This window comes from Phoenix dactylifera, chromosome 18 (genome assembly GCF_051530095.1).
Source record: "Phoenix dactylifera cultivar Ajwa chromosome 18, Ajwa_hap1_PhDact_Kaust_v1.1, whole genome shotgun sequence".
Classification (NCBI taxonomy): domain Eukaryota; kingdom Viridiplantae; phylum Streptophyta; class Magnoliopsida; order Arecales; family Arecaceae; genus Phoenix; species Phoenix dactylifera.
Window position 1 is genome coordinate 17,683,137 of NC_143207.1, and position 14,524 is coordinate 17,697,660.

The 14,524-nt window shown below is 42.6% G+C and overlaps 1 protein-coding gene across 3 annotated transcripts; it reads left to right on the forward strand.

The window, feature by feature from the left end:
- The first annotated feature begins 3,175 nt into the window (after positions 1-3,175).
- Positions 3,176-7,557, forward strand: LOC103714490 (protein terminal ear1 homolog). 3 transcript variants are annotated; one of them, XM_088714497.2, is made up of 6 exons: positions 3,176-4,131; positions 4,656-4,821; positions 4,910-5,374; positions 5,515-5,640; positions 6,499-6,640; positions 6,800-7,557. In XM_088714497.2, exons 1-6 carry the CDS (start codon positions 3,495-3,497, stop codon positions 7,235-7,237), a joined length of 1,974 nt encoding a protein of 657 aa, XP_088570623.2. In that variant the 5' UTR covers positions 3,176-3,494; the 3' UTR covers positions 7,238-7,557. The 3 variants fall into 3 exon arrangements, with proteins under 3 accessions (XP_088570623.2, XP_088570624.2, XP_038987996.3); XM_088714498.2 differs by having other exon boundaries at positions 4,916-5,374; XM_039132068.3 differs by having other exon boundaries at positions 3,178-4,131; positions 4,913-5,374; positions 6,800-7,555.
- The last annotated feature ends 6,967 nt before the right edge of the window (positions 7,558-14,524 follow it).

Genomic DNA, 14,524 nt, shown 5'->3' on the forward strand with positions numbered 1-14,524 from the left:
AATTTAACCAGATATAAGTGTATGTTTTACAAACTAAAAGATATATGTATAATAAATGTAAATCTCTTTTTTTTTTCCTGCAGTTAAGAGATGGGCATATTCCGTTAGTACGAAAAATTATATTTTATTTTTAACTCTTCAGTTTTTATTTTAATATTAATGAGATAGGATATCTTTTGAATTCTTCGGTGGCCAAGCAAAGACAGGAAGATGGCAGCAGTCGGTAACCAGGTGGAGGCAGCCAGCGGGCGGTAACCATGAAAGGGAGAAGGGCATCCCCAGAAGGGCCCCCACCCCCAACCTTCTCAGTTAATAATGGCAGGCTAGGCCCCGGGCGATGACAACGTGGAGGTGCCCCTTGAATGACAAAAAGCGAGAGAAATTCTATAACACAGAGAGAGAGAGAGAAAGAGAGAGCAAAAGGTGGCCTCGTGCACACACTATACGTATATACTCGTGTGTCTCGTGTGTCTGTGGAGGTTTGTGTGTCAGCTTATTGAATGCAGGAGCTAAGAAGCAGGATAAAAAGCGAAGTATGGAGGGGCGGTGGAATGTTGGTTATGGGCAAGGACTATAACTAATTTAGTAAGCTCCTAAAATGCGAGGGACATGGCCTTTCTACAATCTTTTGGAAGAGGAGGGGATGGGAGGGAAAGGAGAGAGATGTGGGGCCGCATGCATGGGGGAACACAACAACAACAACAGCATACATACATCCCATAAAGTGACGCACTTTGGGGATTAAATAAGTGGGATTGGAAGTCGAGTATAAACAAAAAGGAGGAATATATGGAGATTTCATATAATGATGTATTCTTTAAGTAGATTAGAATAGAATAAGTAAGCAGCGAGGGAAGAGAGGAGGGAGACGGGGGCGTGCAAGTAACGAAGACAACTCGTGGATCCACGGGGCTTTGGAAATCACGTGTCGGGGCGCGGTGGTCGGACGACGCGCAGCTGGGCTGGGCCGGGCCTCGCTCCCTGCGCATGATAGCTGCCTGCCGCCCCCGCGCTGCTCGGCCGTACATGTCTTGTCTAATCTAAATGGAGAGCCAAGAAAATATACATTTCAAGCTAATAAATTAACTTCTAAACACACTCACACACTCTCTCCTCATATGTGGTGTAGTAGTACGGCTATCCATTTCTTGATGACGGCCCTCCAAAAATACACAAGACTTCGCAGGATACGGGCCCATCATAGAGAATTGACCATATTAAAACTAGATAGCCGAGCTCAAGTTTGACCATCGCCTAATTCAATCGGTGCCGTTGAATGCTTGCTTGGATAATATGAGAGCTATATCACCGACCCTCATGTTACGATCTCATTATAGGAACAAAATGGCCCGGAAGTATGAGAGTTATGTTATCTTGATGGTTCTTTTATCAAGGTAAGATGATTTGAGTTGACGATGACCCTAGTTCGAAAGATCTCGAGTATATAAAGCAGCACCATAGTTTCCACTATCATTAAACCGGTTCATGCACTCCAACACTTGTTCTAGCTGCATACAAATCGATCCTAACTGGTGGGAAGCTACATGCTCCAAATTCCAATACAGCACCTGCACAAGAAATTAAGGGCTGGAGGGACGTGGAACCTTAGCTAGCTAGGTTGTAGATTTGGGAATGGGCTAGGAAATTGATGTTAAAGTAGGGCATGCTCTATCCTAATTGACCCAAATCAAGAGTATTAGAAGGGTTAGGTGCACTTGTTGGAACACCTATCCTAATATCAAGTTCATCAATGTTTGAGGGAAACTATCTCCGAGGGATATAGGCACGAGACAATCCTAAAACATCGAGACCAAATGCCTTCATTCTGCACAAAATTTCTTGCTTCATAGTCAGTTTTAGCTGACCCATGCCGAGCCCATTGTTGCCAAGAAACAAGGTTACACGTACGTGCTTACATTAGTTTCTTTGATAGATAGAACAGAAAGATGCACCCAAAGATATATAGGCATGTATATATCATTATACAATATGTGTCATTTGTTGAAAGCTGTGTATTAGTGAAGGCAATACGTACGTACGTACTAGTCTGCATGTATGGATTAGTTATCACCAAGGAGATATCACCACCGCCAGCTCCACCCCCTTAGAGATCACCCTAGCCATTGCTGCTCCTTCCTGCATGGCCTTTAGATAAATATAGAACATATTTTACAAAATCCATGGAGGAAAATGATGGCCGTATGATGGGAATTGCTTTTCCAATTATGGTATGGTGAAGCAGATCATCATAAGCGAGCAAATGGCAGAACAAACTCCTGGCCATTCCTCTCTCTTTCTTCCTCTCTCTCTCTCTCTCGCCAGCCCCTTATCTTATGTGATGCAGGACAGTCTCACCTGTTTTGGAACAAGTTGACCTAGTAACAAACTTCTACACTTCAGCGATCCATTCACATATTTGTACATCGCTTTTTCCACTGCTTCATCAGCCTCCCCTCCTCATACCCCGTTGCGATCTTTGCTAATGTCCGCTGGTCCGTAGACCACCCCTTCGGCATTCCAAAGCCCCAAGCTGGTGATGATTACTCTCCTCTGGTGCTCATCAACTCCAGATATAAACCGCTATGATTCTCTCTCTCTCTCTCTCTGTTTTTTTTTTCTTTTGCGTAGAAATCCTCTCTCTCTCTCTCTCTCTCTCTCTCTCTCTCGGAAACAGTAAAGCTACCAACCAGTCCACGATTCTTTCTTTCTTCTCAAAATTCCAAGCCGGTTTGCACCTCCAAACTCCGCTCCTTCCGCTCGCATGCATTCCCCGGGGAAAGAAGCAGGCGCGGCAGCCTGGCGAATTCCAAGGCCTGCCCCATTTTGGTGCAAGAGAAGATATCTTTCTTTCTCTTTTCTCCGATCAAAAAGGAGGCGGACGGCAGCCAGGGGCATCCCCGTAAATTAATCCAAAAACCAATGGCAATCGGTGGGGGGCCCCCTTGATCTCCCTTCAAAATTTCCTGGATTTATTCTAATTTTCATCGTCATTATAAATAAACACCAACCTTTATCCATCCCATAACTCTTTCTAGAATATTCCGCGGAAAGAGAGATAGGGAGACACAGGGAGTGTAATATGAGGGAACTGGAGTATGTTTAGCAGATAACAGTGTGCTACGTACTCCGTTATATAATACCGGAGAGAGGGAGAGATGGAGGGATCGGGACCGTTGCATCGCGGCTCGCGGGGAGGGTTTATAACGTGCGCCGGCACGGCGCCACCGCATTAAAACCCCACTCCCCCCGTCTTTGTTCTTCTTTCTCTCTCTCTCTCTCTCTCTCTCTCTCAAAAGCAAAGCCTCGCCATTTCACGGAAGGATCCGTTCTCCGACGACCGGATACCGCCCGGAAGGATCCCTTCTCGCCGTGTACGAGAGCGTCGAGGAGTAGACAGCGAGAGAGTTTTTTTGGGGGGAGGTTTTTTTGGGGTCGTTCTGTTTTGGCTGTCTGAGCTCGCTCCACAGGTGAAGGTGGTGGTGGCGGACGGAGAGATGGAGGAGATGCGGGGGAATATTCTAGATCCGGGGGCCGCGGAGTTCTACCCGGCGAGCCAGTTTGCTCTCGCCCAGCCCCAAATTTACTACACATACCCCTCCCCACCGCCTCCGCCGGCGGTGCCGGTGTACCCGCAGGCGGCGCCGGCGGAGTACGTGAGCCCGGCGTGGGTGGCGGGGGACGGGGCGGCCACGAGGGCGGTGGTGCTGAGCATGGTGCCGCGGCACGTCGGGGAGGCGGGGGTGCGGGGGGAGATGGAGAAGTTTGGCGGGGTTCGGGCGGTGGAGATGGGGTCGCTGGCCGCCGACGGGATCGTGACCGTCCATTTCTTTGATCTGCGGGGCGCGCAGGCGGCGGTGGCGGAGATCCGGGAGCAGCACGTGCGGCAGCAGAGCCTGCTCGGGCAGCAGTACGGCGTGCTCGCCGGCAATTGGGCGGAGCCCGGTGGCCCCGGCGGCGCCGGGATGGTGGTCATGCACCCGATGGGGTGGCGGGGGCTCATCGCCGGGCAGGCGGTGTGGGCCCAGTTCGCGGCCAGGGCCTTCGACGACCCCAACCATGGTTCCATCGTTGTCTTCAATTTGGATCCAAGCGTCTCTTCGCTTGCTCTCCGAGAAATCTTCCAGCCTTTCGGTACCAAACCATCATCAACCTACCAATAATAGCATCCAGGAATTGATAACAACTGTTAATTTATGACATCCATATGTTTTGCTCTCGTCTTGTCTTCTAAATTTCTCTTCTAGAGTTGCTCCAAGGGTTTTTGCCGTATCGGTTGTCTTTTTTTCTCTTTGTATTATTTCCAAGCATTCTTTCTCCGTGTTTTGTTGTTTTTTTTTTTTTCGTTTTTGATTTTATGTACGCATATCTTGACCTAATTTGGGTGGCTGCGGGACAAATCTTTCTTTGGTATGGTATCTGTCGGGGTTCGTCTCATTATGTTTTCTTTCTTCTAGCTTGCTTTTTTTTTATCTATAGGAAAGAAGAGCGTTTTGTTTTCTTTCTTTCTTTGAAAGAGAAGGGAAAAGAAACAATGGATCTCAGTTTTCCCCTTGACAAGGAATTCGAGTTCGTTACATAATTCTGGCAATCTTCGGCCTTGTCTCGGCTCCGTTCCGTAGTTACCCATTTCAACTTCATGGTTATTCTGTCTACAGGAGCCGTGAAAGAGGTGAAGGAGATGGCCTCAAGACCCCACCACAGGGTGGTGGAGTTCTTCGACACTCGGGACGCCTCTCATGCCCTCTCCGAGCTCAACGGCAAGGAAATCCATGGAAGAAGACTCGTCCTCGAATTCTTCAGACCAGGCAGTCAGACAAGAAGGTGTCTCATCATGGTCTTCCTTCTCGAATTCCTTCCAATCAAATACTAACTACTCCTATATACTAATGTTAACACCTCCCATTCATAGCAGCAGCAATTACCCGAAGAGGAGTTCCGGTCAGCAGAACTATCCCTTACCTCCGAGGCTTCTGCGGACGACAAGATGGGTTCAAGGCAGTGGCGGAGGAGCTCCCCAGCCGTCCTCATCGTCCTCGCCAAGTGGAGGAGGGAGTGGGGAGGGAGTGGTGTTGCCGAAGAGGACGAGCACCACCACCACCACCACCAGCACTGCCAGAAATAGTAATGGCGGCGACGGTAGCAGCGGCAGTGGGAGGAGGAACAAAGGCGGCGGCGGCGGCAGCAGCAGCCACCAATCCTCGTCAAAGCAGCAGCAGTCGAGCAGGAAGGGGTGGAAGAGTCATCATGGGAAGAACGGCAGCGGGGAGGCGAGATTTCTGTTCAAGGAAGCGGGTGAGGCGGAGGAGGAATCCGCATCCTCTTGTAGAGATTCGAGGACCACCGTCATGATTAGAAACATCCCCAACAAGTACAGGTCTCCTACCTGCCCCCCAACCTTCCCCTCTCTCTCTTTCTCTCTCTCTTTACTCATTAATAAATAAAAATATTTGATGTCATGAATTATTGATCTTATATGAGAATTTTAATTGGGCGATGGATTAAAATTGGATGCAGTCAGAAGCTGTTGCTGAATATGTTGGACAACCACTGCATTCACTGCAACGAGAAGATTGGAGAGGAGGGTGAAGAGGATGAGCCCTACTCCGCCTACGACTTCGTCTATCTCCCCATCGATTTCAAGTAAGTGGTTGTTTGTTAATTAGATCATAAAGGTGGTGTGTTTCTTTGTAATTTGGGTTGCTTGGGTTTTGAAAATAAAAAGAATGGAAGACCAAAAGGTTTATACCCAAATCGGAGAAAAAGGAAGGGTAGGTAGCAGAATGCTGCGATGAGGCCTGGCAGATTGGAGAAATTAACCGAAAATAGGAAAGGAGAATGAGGAGGGAAGAGAGGTTGGATCAAAGAAAGGCTGGTTGGTATCTTCGCCGTACACGCTGGTTATAACCCAAATGGAAATGGAGTGGGCTGGCATGTAAAGTCCGATACGATTTTTTCCTTTTTGGCTCTCTCGCTGCGATCGTTACTCGAGCAAACTCGAGCAAACACAAAGCAAAGCAAAGAGCCCAGGAGAAGTTTGAAGGGAGGAGGAAATTGGGAAAGCATAAGCTAACAAATAGCAAACCCTAATGAGGTTATGGACTTGGGAAGGAAGAAATAAACCCTAGTGGGGAACGAAAAGACCCATCAGAACTCGAATGACGGTACAAGAAAACAAGAACTTTGAAAATTAATCAGCAATAATAATAATAATATATTATGCATAAAAAAAGTAACTCCATCACATCCCCTTTCTAGCTTGTTCTTTTACTCTCACTCGCATCACAACTGAAACGGGAAAAGCAGCTTTTAGATCAAAAATTCTAAAAAAATAGTAGCTAAAATGAGAAGAAAATATAGCTTTTTTTTTTGTTTGTTTTAATATAGTTTTGAGTAAAGAAGGTATAGCAGCTTTGGTGAAAAAGAAAAATATAGCTTGAATTCTTTGGTTCTCCATGGTTCAGAAGATGTCTTGAGTCTCCTTTCTTTGGTGTAATTCAGCAACAAGTGCAATGTTGGATATGGTTTCGTGAATCTCACATCTCCGGAGGCTGCGTACAGACTCTACAAAGCCTTTCACAAGCAGCCATGGGAGGTCTTCAACTCCCGAAAGATTTGCCAGGTCACCTACGCTCGTTTGCAGGTAATTTCTAATAATCATGACATAAAAATAAAATCATTTGCTTTGTCATCTCGACGGTAGAATAAATTTGGAAAAGGAAGCACTTCATTTATGTTTGCTAATTTTTAGCTAATTTTGTACTTGGAATTTTGTTCTTGGGTGGTGGGGGTCAAAATTAAGGGCTTGGAGGCGCTGAAGGAGCACTTCAAGAACTCCAAGTTCGCGTGCGACAACGACGAGTACATGCCGGTGATCTTCTCCCCGCCCCGCGACGGCAGGCAGCTGACGGACCCCGTGCCCATCGGCGGCCGCGGCCCCGGCCCTGTCGCTCTCACCAAGCGCGTCGTCGACCGGATGCGCCGCGCCAGCGAGCAGCTCGCCTTCTCCGAGGCTGCTGCTGCGGTGGCGCCACCGCTGTCTGACGGCGGGGGAGCGTCCTCCACCACCACCTCGACCCACGCGCCATCTGACAACGCCGAGCATGACGATGATGACGAGGAGGAGGAGGACGAGGACGTGGGAATCGGCGGCGGCGGCGGCGACGAGGAAGGCGGCAGCGAGGAGACCGGGAGTCGCCTCTCCGAGGCACTCCTAAGCCTATCCTATAGCCAAGTCTAGGCGGCCAGCCATGGTCCAGCTAGCGAGCGGACACATCTCAACACCCACAAGTCTCTGGCTCCTCTTTTGTATTGAGGGTTCAAAAACTTTTCGAGGGGTAGAATGATGCATTTAGTTGTATCCAGGATTCGATGACGATGGTGATGTGATTCATCTTAATTGCACTTACCACCTTCAAAGCGCATTCCTTTACTCTCTCTCTCTCTCTCTCTCTCTCTCTCTCTCTGTCAACTTCTCTCTCTATTCGCTTCGTATGCAGCTGATAATAATATATTTCACATGTCTGTCTTCGTTGCTTGTCTTCCTCTTTCTCTCCGTTCCAGTAATTAATTATTTTATGGAAGAGAGACGGAAGAGTAATCTGGAAGTGGAAGCGACAAAGCTTCCATCAACTGCCGATTCGTGGCGCGCAGATGGCCGAGTCAGCAGCAGGAGAGAAGCCGACTGGTCTTCTCAGTTGACGGTAGATCCTCTGGTGCACGTTAGCAGCTCTCCCATTGGCCTGCTAGCATGCGCACGGACTCGGCATGTCGTCAAATGGGGTGCTTTGACCAGTACTGTTGAAAATAGATGGCGACAATGGCAATGTATGATATATAATACTTCCAACCTTGCAATTCAACGGTATGTCTGGTCATATAATTAAAATACCCCGAGTCCTCGTGCATGCAACCATTAAAGAATGGCTCGTTCGAGGCCTAATGCGCTTTGGACCAAACGACTTCGAATTACGAGATGGTGGGTGTAATTTTATGCGACAGATAGTATGAGGAAGGGCGACTCCCAGTGCTTGGTGTTTATTTTTGACCCGCAACACATAATGCTTAATATTTTATGAGTAACTGAAACATAATGCTGAATAGATTACAGACCCTACACAGTGGTTACGGTGTCTTTGCGAAGATCCATGCACTTTAAGTGACCTGAAACAGTAGTAGCACTTTCTCACCGTGATGAACAAAAAAAAATAAAGGATAAAAAAGAAAGATAAAACTAACAAGAAGATCCATGCCTAAAATGTACACATGAACGTAGCTTATAAGCTTACTTAGCTAAAGATAATATAAACATTCTTGACTCGGTATGTGCCCTTTTTATTTATACGGTTAATCTCTGGAACCTGGCTCTTGCATTCGCTAATCTCTAGTTGCTATAGAAAGCGAAAAGACTGCATCCATAATGGCTTGGGCAGAAGTTGGATAATAGTTTGTCCAGCTTTTAAAACCGCACCCCTCTGACCTCCATAAACCATTATAAAGCAAAGCTTTATGACTTATATTTAGAATGATGATGTCATCCCTATCCATCCATCCATCCTCTTCTTTCTTTCCTTCACCACCACCTACGAAGCTAGCCTGGTAATCCAATCCCACCTCTCCGGCGCCTTTCGGGTATTTAATTGCTTGCCATTATCCCCGCCGGTGCGGCGTACGCCGGAATCGCGTCACAGCAGTTTGTTTTTTTCTCCGTCATTTAATGAATGAATCGATCCGAGTACTAAAATAATTCTCCAGTTACTCCCATAATAATAAAAATAATAACAATAACTCGTCTCCTTTTTATTGGGGGGAGAGGAGGGAGAGAGAGATGATGGCAGGGTGAATGAAATATCCGGGTATTAGGATGTTCTCCATGCAAAAGAGGGCTTCGTGGGAAAAAGTAATAATAAATAAAAGGGGGCTCGGGTATCGAGGCGTGTGTCAGCCTCTAAGTGGCTGACAGGTAAGCCACCCGACCACGTTGGACGATGTCCGTTGACGTGGCCCTGTCCCCGCTGCGGTCGTCGCGGTTGACCGCCTCCGTACCCCGCCAGCTGGGCCCGCGACACCGCTCCCGCGGTCCCGCCCCCCCCGTCCCCACCCCCACCACCACTTCCCGCTCACTATTACCAGATCTCACCCGCATTCGCACCCAACCCGTGTGTCCGTTGCATAACTGCCCCCCTGAATCTAACGAGGTGTAGTGGGTGCTCTTTTGGGTGGGCCATGGCACGTGCGGGAGGGACGACACGTCAACGTCCACCTCCTGGCCTCGTCATCTGGAGCCTGCCGGAACCCCAGCAACATCAACCTGGTGTATACATGTATACATGCATACATGCATGCATGCCTACATACACACACGTATGTATAGATGGCATCCTCTCTAAAAAAAAGTCTATATGGTACTGGCATGGGTATGCTTCTGGCTCAGTTTCTGACGTGGATTCCGGGGGACTACAAAAGTTGAGAAGTAGATACCAGCCAAGAAATCAAGAAGGTAGAGGCATACGGACCAGGCCACTCAGATCTCTTACTTACTATTTACAGATGACTGTTTGCTATTGATTTGCACAACGAGAAGGTCAGCTCGGACGTTCCGGAGGGTGCTGGAGGATTACTATGGGGTATCTGCTCCGCAGGTTAATCTAGCAAAATCAGCTATCTACTTCAGTCCGAAGATTCTGAAAGATCTAAAGACATCCATTATGGAAATCTTGAAGATTAGAAAGCATGAGGGCACTTTTAGTATATAGATAGGGAAGTAGATGCTGGCCTCGAATTTATAGCGTTAAGAAACCAAGAAACTGATGCTTTGTAACGGAGATGGTCGGATTAGTAGGTCTTCAGTATTTGAAATGAAGATTACGTTCTGTGTTCCAAGATCCAATTCAGTTCATCTTTTGTCTGCAGATCCCTGGTCTGGGTTATCTCTACATTACAATGTGAGAACCAGCTTAACTAGAAAAGGGAGTGAGGAAAAAAAATGAAAAAAACAAGAAGAAGAAGAAATGCTGCAAGTCTTTAGGCTTTAGAGTTGGAAAAATTTGAACTGAAGAATTGGGAAGGGGGTTTCATGCATAAAGCGCGCGATGTACATGGGATTCAACAGCCATGATTTCAGCATTGGACCAAATTGGAGAGGATTCTGACCCGATATTTTTATTATTGACATACTTAAAAGTATGAAATGATTCGGAACTTAGAACTTGATGGTTAAGATTGCAACTATATTATGAGTTACTCTAAATAAAGTCAAATTACTCCGTAGTTATTTCAAAGCTCATTTTTTGCACATAAAAGCTCCATATACCACTTGACAGAAGGAATTAGTCCAACTTGAGGTACAATACACAGGATATGGTTGAAGTTTAAATTGTCAAGGCAGCATTATAATGCTACCGGAAATTTTTTGTTTGGATACATAACTTGCATTGTGCAGAATTTTCCTTATATGAAATAAATCATAATCACTAATGGTTATAAAAAAGGAATGCATATAATTCACATTAAGCTAGTAATTTTGATGAAAATATTCTAGAAAAAATTGTAGGAGCAATTATTGCGGAAGAATCGATTAATAAAAAAATATTATGAAATTATACTAAAATAATCAATAAGGATAGAACTTGTGAATAACAAGGAGAATTATCTTAATGAAAAACTATTAGGTATCTTTGACAATTATCTTGAATTATAATCCAGACAAACCCTTTTATTAGTTTCTACATATGCAATGATTTGTAATTAGCAAAACTAATTAGTTACACATATACTTAAGTTTCCTTGTCGATGAGAAAAATCATAAGATGGTCCTCAGAATATCTAAATATTTTTTGCAATAAGCTATGCCGATCTAACTTTTGAAAACTTATTTTTTCACTATGGACTATTTCAAGTGAAATAACCTTAACCCCATTTCTAGTTTTTTATTCCTTTAACATAAATTATCTCCCTAATTTTAATATTAAATTATTACCTTAGTTATAGTATAATATAGAGTTTTTTATATGAATACTCTTCTAAATATCGAATTTTGCATGAATATCCTTCCAAAATTAATATTTGCATGTATAACCCGTAAACCACTTATTTTGTTATTGTACCATTTTATCTTTATTTTTGCATATGTACTCACGCCATCTAACCCGTTAAAAAATTAACGAAGTAAAATATTCTTAATGAGTAAATGTGCAAAGAGAAACATTTATAAGACGATCGCGGTGAAAAACAAAAAAGTATTTTCAAAATTTTTATTTTATTTTTAATTAAAATAAATATATTTTTTATTAATGATGTTAGAATAACTGTTATATTATAGATTTTGTAAAAAAACGAGGGTATAGAAATAAATATAAATTTAAAAGGATATTTATGTAAATTTGAATTTTTAGAAGAATATCTATGAAAAAAATTATATAATATAATACCCAATATTATGATAATATAATTATAATATATTATATTCAATAGCAGCATATTAGAAATATGCAATATATAATAGTTTAATATCAGTACTCAATTCAAAAGATTAATATTTAATAATCTTATACATAATATGGTACTAGCATTATGATATTTGAAGAATATAATATTTTATAATATAATTATTTATAAAATATAAAATATAATACAATTACTAATGACATTATATTTAAAGTATTACTATGGTGATATAAAATATATAGATATAAAATGTTTGGTTGGTAGGATCCGTGGGAGTACGCACGTCAACATCGACGTCCTCGACCTCGACTTCGACCTCTTATATTAATACGAGTTACGGGGAGGAGATGTTGCAAATAAATGACAAAGGGAAGGGGACTTATAAATGAATGCGATGACAGCATCCATTTAATATATTTGTCCTTCCGCTGTCCTCCCTCCATCACTTCCAAAACCTTTCAATCTCTACGGTCATCGGTTGCAAAATGCCTCTTGAATCCGGTATGCCCGTCTCAGTTTCCTATAGGGGGGTACGAAACTATATATATGGATTTTTTATAAATATCCTTCTAAAAACTTAAATTTATATAAATATTTTTTTAAATTTATATTTATTTTTATATTTTTATAAAATACTATTTTTTACAAATATTCTTAATACAACTATTCTTTTAATACAGTTAATAAAAATTATATTTATTTTTACTAAAATAAAATAAAATTTTGAAATTATCTTCTTACTTCGCGATCATTTTATAAATATTTTTTTACACATCTATTTATTATAAATATTTTAGTTATTTTAATTTAAAATTTTTAATTTTTAACGGTGTTAGATGACGTGGGCACATATAAAAAAATAAGAATAAAAAAAAGAATAGAATAGTAAAACAAATATTTTTCGAGGGTATACATGCAAATATCAATTTGGAAGGGTGCTACTGTAAAATTTGATATTTAGAAAAATTTTTATGTAAATATATATATAGGCTGAGGTTTTAGAATGGAGTTTGCACTGTATAATTTATGTTTTTGGTGGGAGTTGCAAGTCTTGGTTATTTGAAATGAAGGCTGTGTACAATGGATTGGTCAGCTGTATTCCAGTTCGGTTCATCCTTTTGTCCAGTTTAATTGTTCAATTTGTCATTTTGTCCATTTGAATTAAATGGCTCAACTAGGAAGATCCTTAAGACCAATGAAATAAGAGTTTGAGCACCTTTAATCTTGGATGTTTGGATTTTTTTGAAAAAATTATGGAAGTTTAGAACTTGATGTTGCTTCCATGCTAGCGAAAGCACGATATTTAACCATGTTTTGGATGCCTTGCAATTATCCAAGGAAGAGAACGCGGAGTTGTGCATTTTGAAAGGATAAAATCTTTTAAGAAATCTCAAAAGATTTGTCTCATGATATCAAGATAATATGACCTACTGTTAAATTCAAGATTCACATTTAAGTAGCAGGAGTAACTACAAGCATGCTTGATAATATGGTAACTGAAGTCATTGAGGTGCAATGGTCCAATAATGATTGCCGAGGTGAAAGTTAGAGCGAGTGGGTTAGTTCGAGTCTGGTTCCTCTCAAATTTGGGGATTGAATTTGACCGTTTGGTTTGGTTTCACAATCATGGCTATCTATGTATTGCATGACGATTGTTTCCATGTTATACATGTTATAGTGCCCCGGCAATACATGCGACCTCGTGCATCAGGGGCCATCCTGCAACAAATTGATGGTTCTGATTGCGGACTAAACCGTCAAGTTCGGGTTCGGTCCGTGCTTAAGAGGGTTCGAACTCAGTTTTGGCTCATGACAATGAGCATCATATATAAGATCTTCACTGTAAAAGAAGAGAAATATTAGGTGGCATAGAAAGCCCAATCCACATACTACAACCTTAGTCAAACCGAGCTTGGCTCGGCCCACTGCAAAGGTACTTTGAAGTATTGTATTCCTCACTTGCTGCAAATAATCGAAGTGGATTTTCTGTAGAGAGGCTGAAGTTTTCAAATTTTCATTGATATAAATCATGAATTTAGCAAAATATTAAATCATTGAAAACTCGTCGAACAAAAGATTATTAAAATTTTAAAAATTTTATAAATGCTATAATATTTTGAAAAATTTCCTTGATGGTTTTAAAATTTTCAAAGCAATTCCTTGCCCTTGGTTGTTTAAGAGACCCCAATGCACCGATTGAAGGTCCAAGTGTCAAGGTTTCTTCATGATGATGACAGGGGAACATGACTAGCCATTGACTAGAATAGCTCGAAAATTGCCAACTCCACATTTAGCTCCATTCTTAAAACATAGATAGATATGGTATAAACTAGAGCATTTATACTGTGTAGTCTCCGATGATATGCTGCAAACCGTATGTAGGTTTTGAGATCCAAAACATTATCAAACTAAACTCTCGACCAAAGATGATTAGGAGGAATTCAGGTCCCTCATGGTCTTAGAATAACCTGGGGACAAACAACTCTATCTTGCATTGGATTCGCTTCAGACTAGTTACTCTTAAGTTAGGCTTTATGGGCTGTTGGAGTTTGGATCCTCTTCGATGCAACTTTTGCAATGCATGGTATGGTGCCATCATGAATAGCCGCCAAGTCATCCATCTTAGAGATGGATGGTTTTTACTTGTTCCTAAAATACGATGAGGCATCATTAGTATGATACCCACATGTTATAGTGATGAAGGAGAGCCGTCCGTCTCCGAGATGGATGATATGGCGACTATCCACAATGGTAACATACTCTAGAGCCCTAGAGTCAGGGAAATGTCGCAAATCTCACGAAATTGGGCCAATAGTCTGGGATGACAATATCTAGGCCCACTATTCTTCACATGCTAAAAAAGGATCCACAAACTATCTTGTCTTGCGGTCGGCCCGGTTCTCTCTCTTTCCCAGCAATCAGGTCCATGGACCATGGTCCATCGCACCAGGCCTGGTTATGTGGCTTAATGTTATGGGTAGGGTTGTTGAAGTCACGTATGATCTACGCCATTGGATTGATAACCATGGTTAGACTTTCTCTAACGCTAAAGATTCTTTGCTTCCCTCTTACTACCATCGTA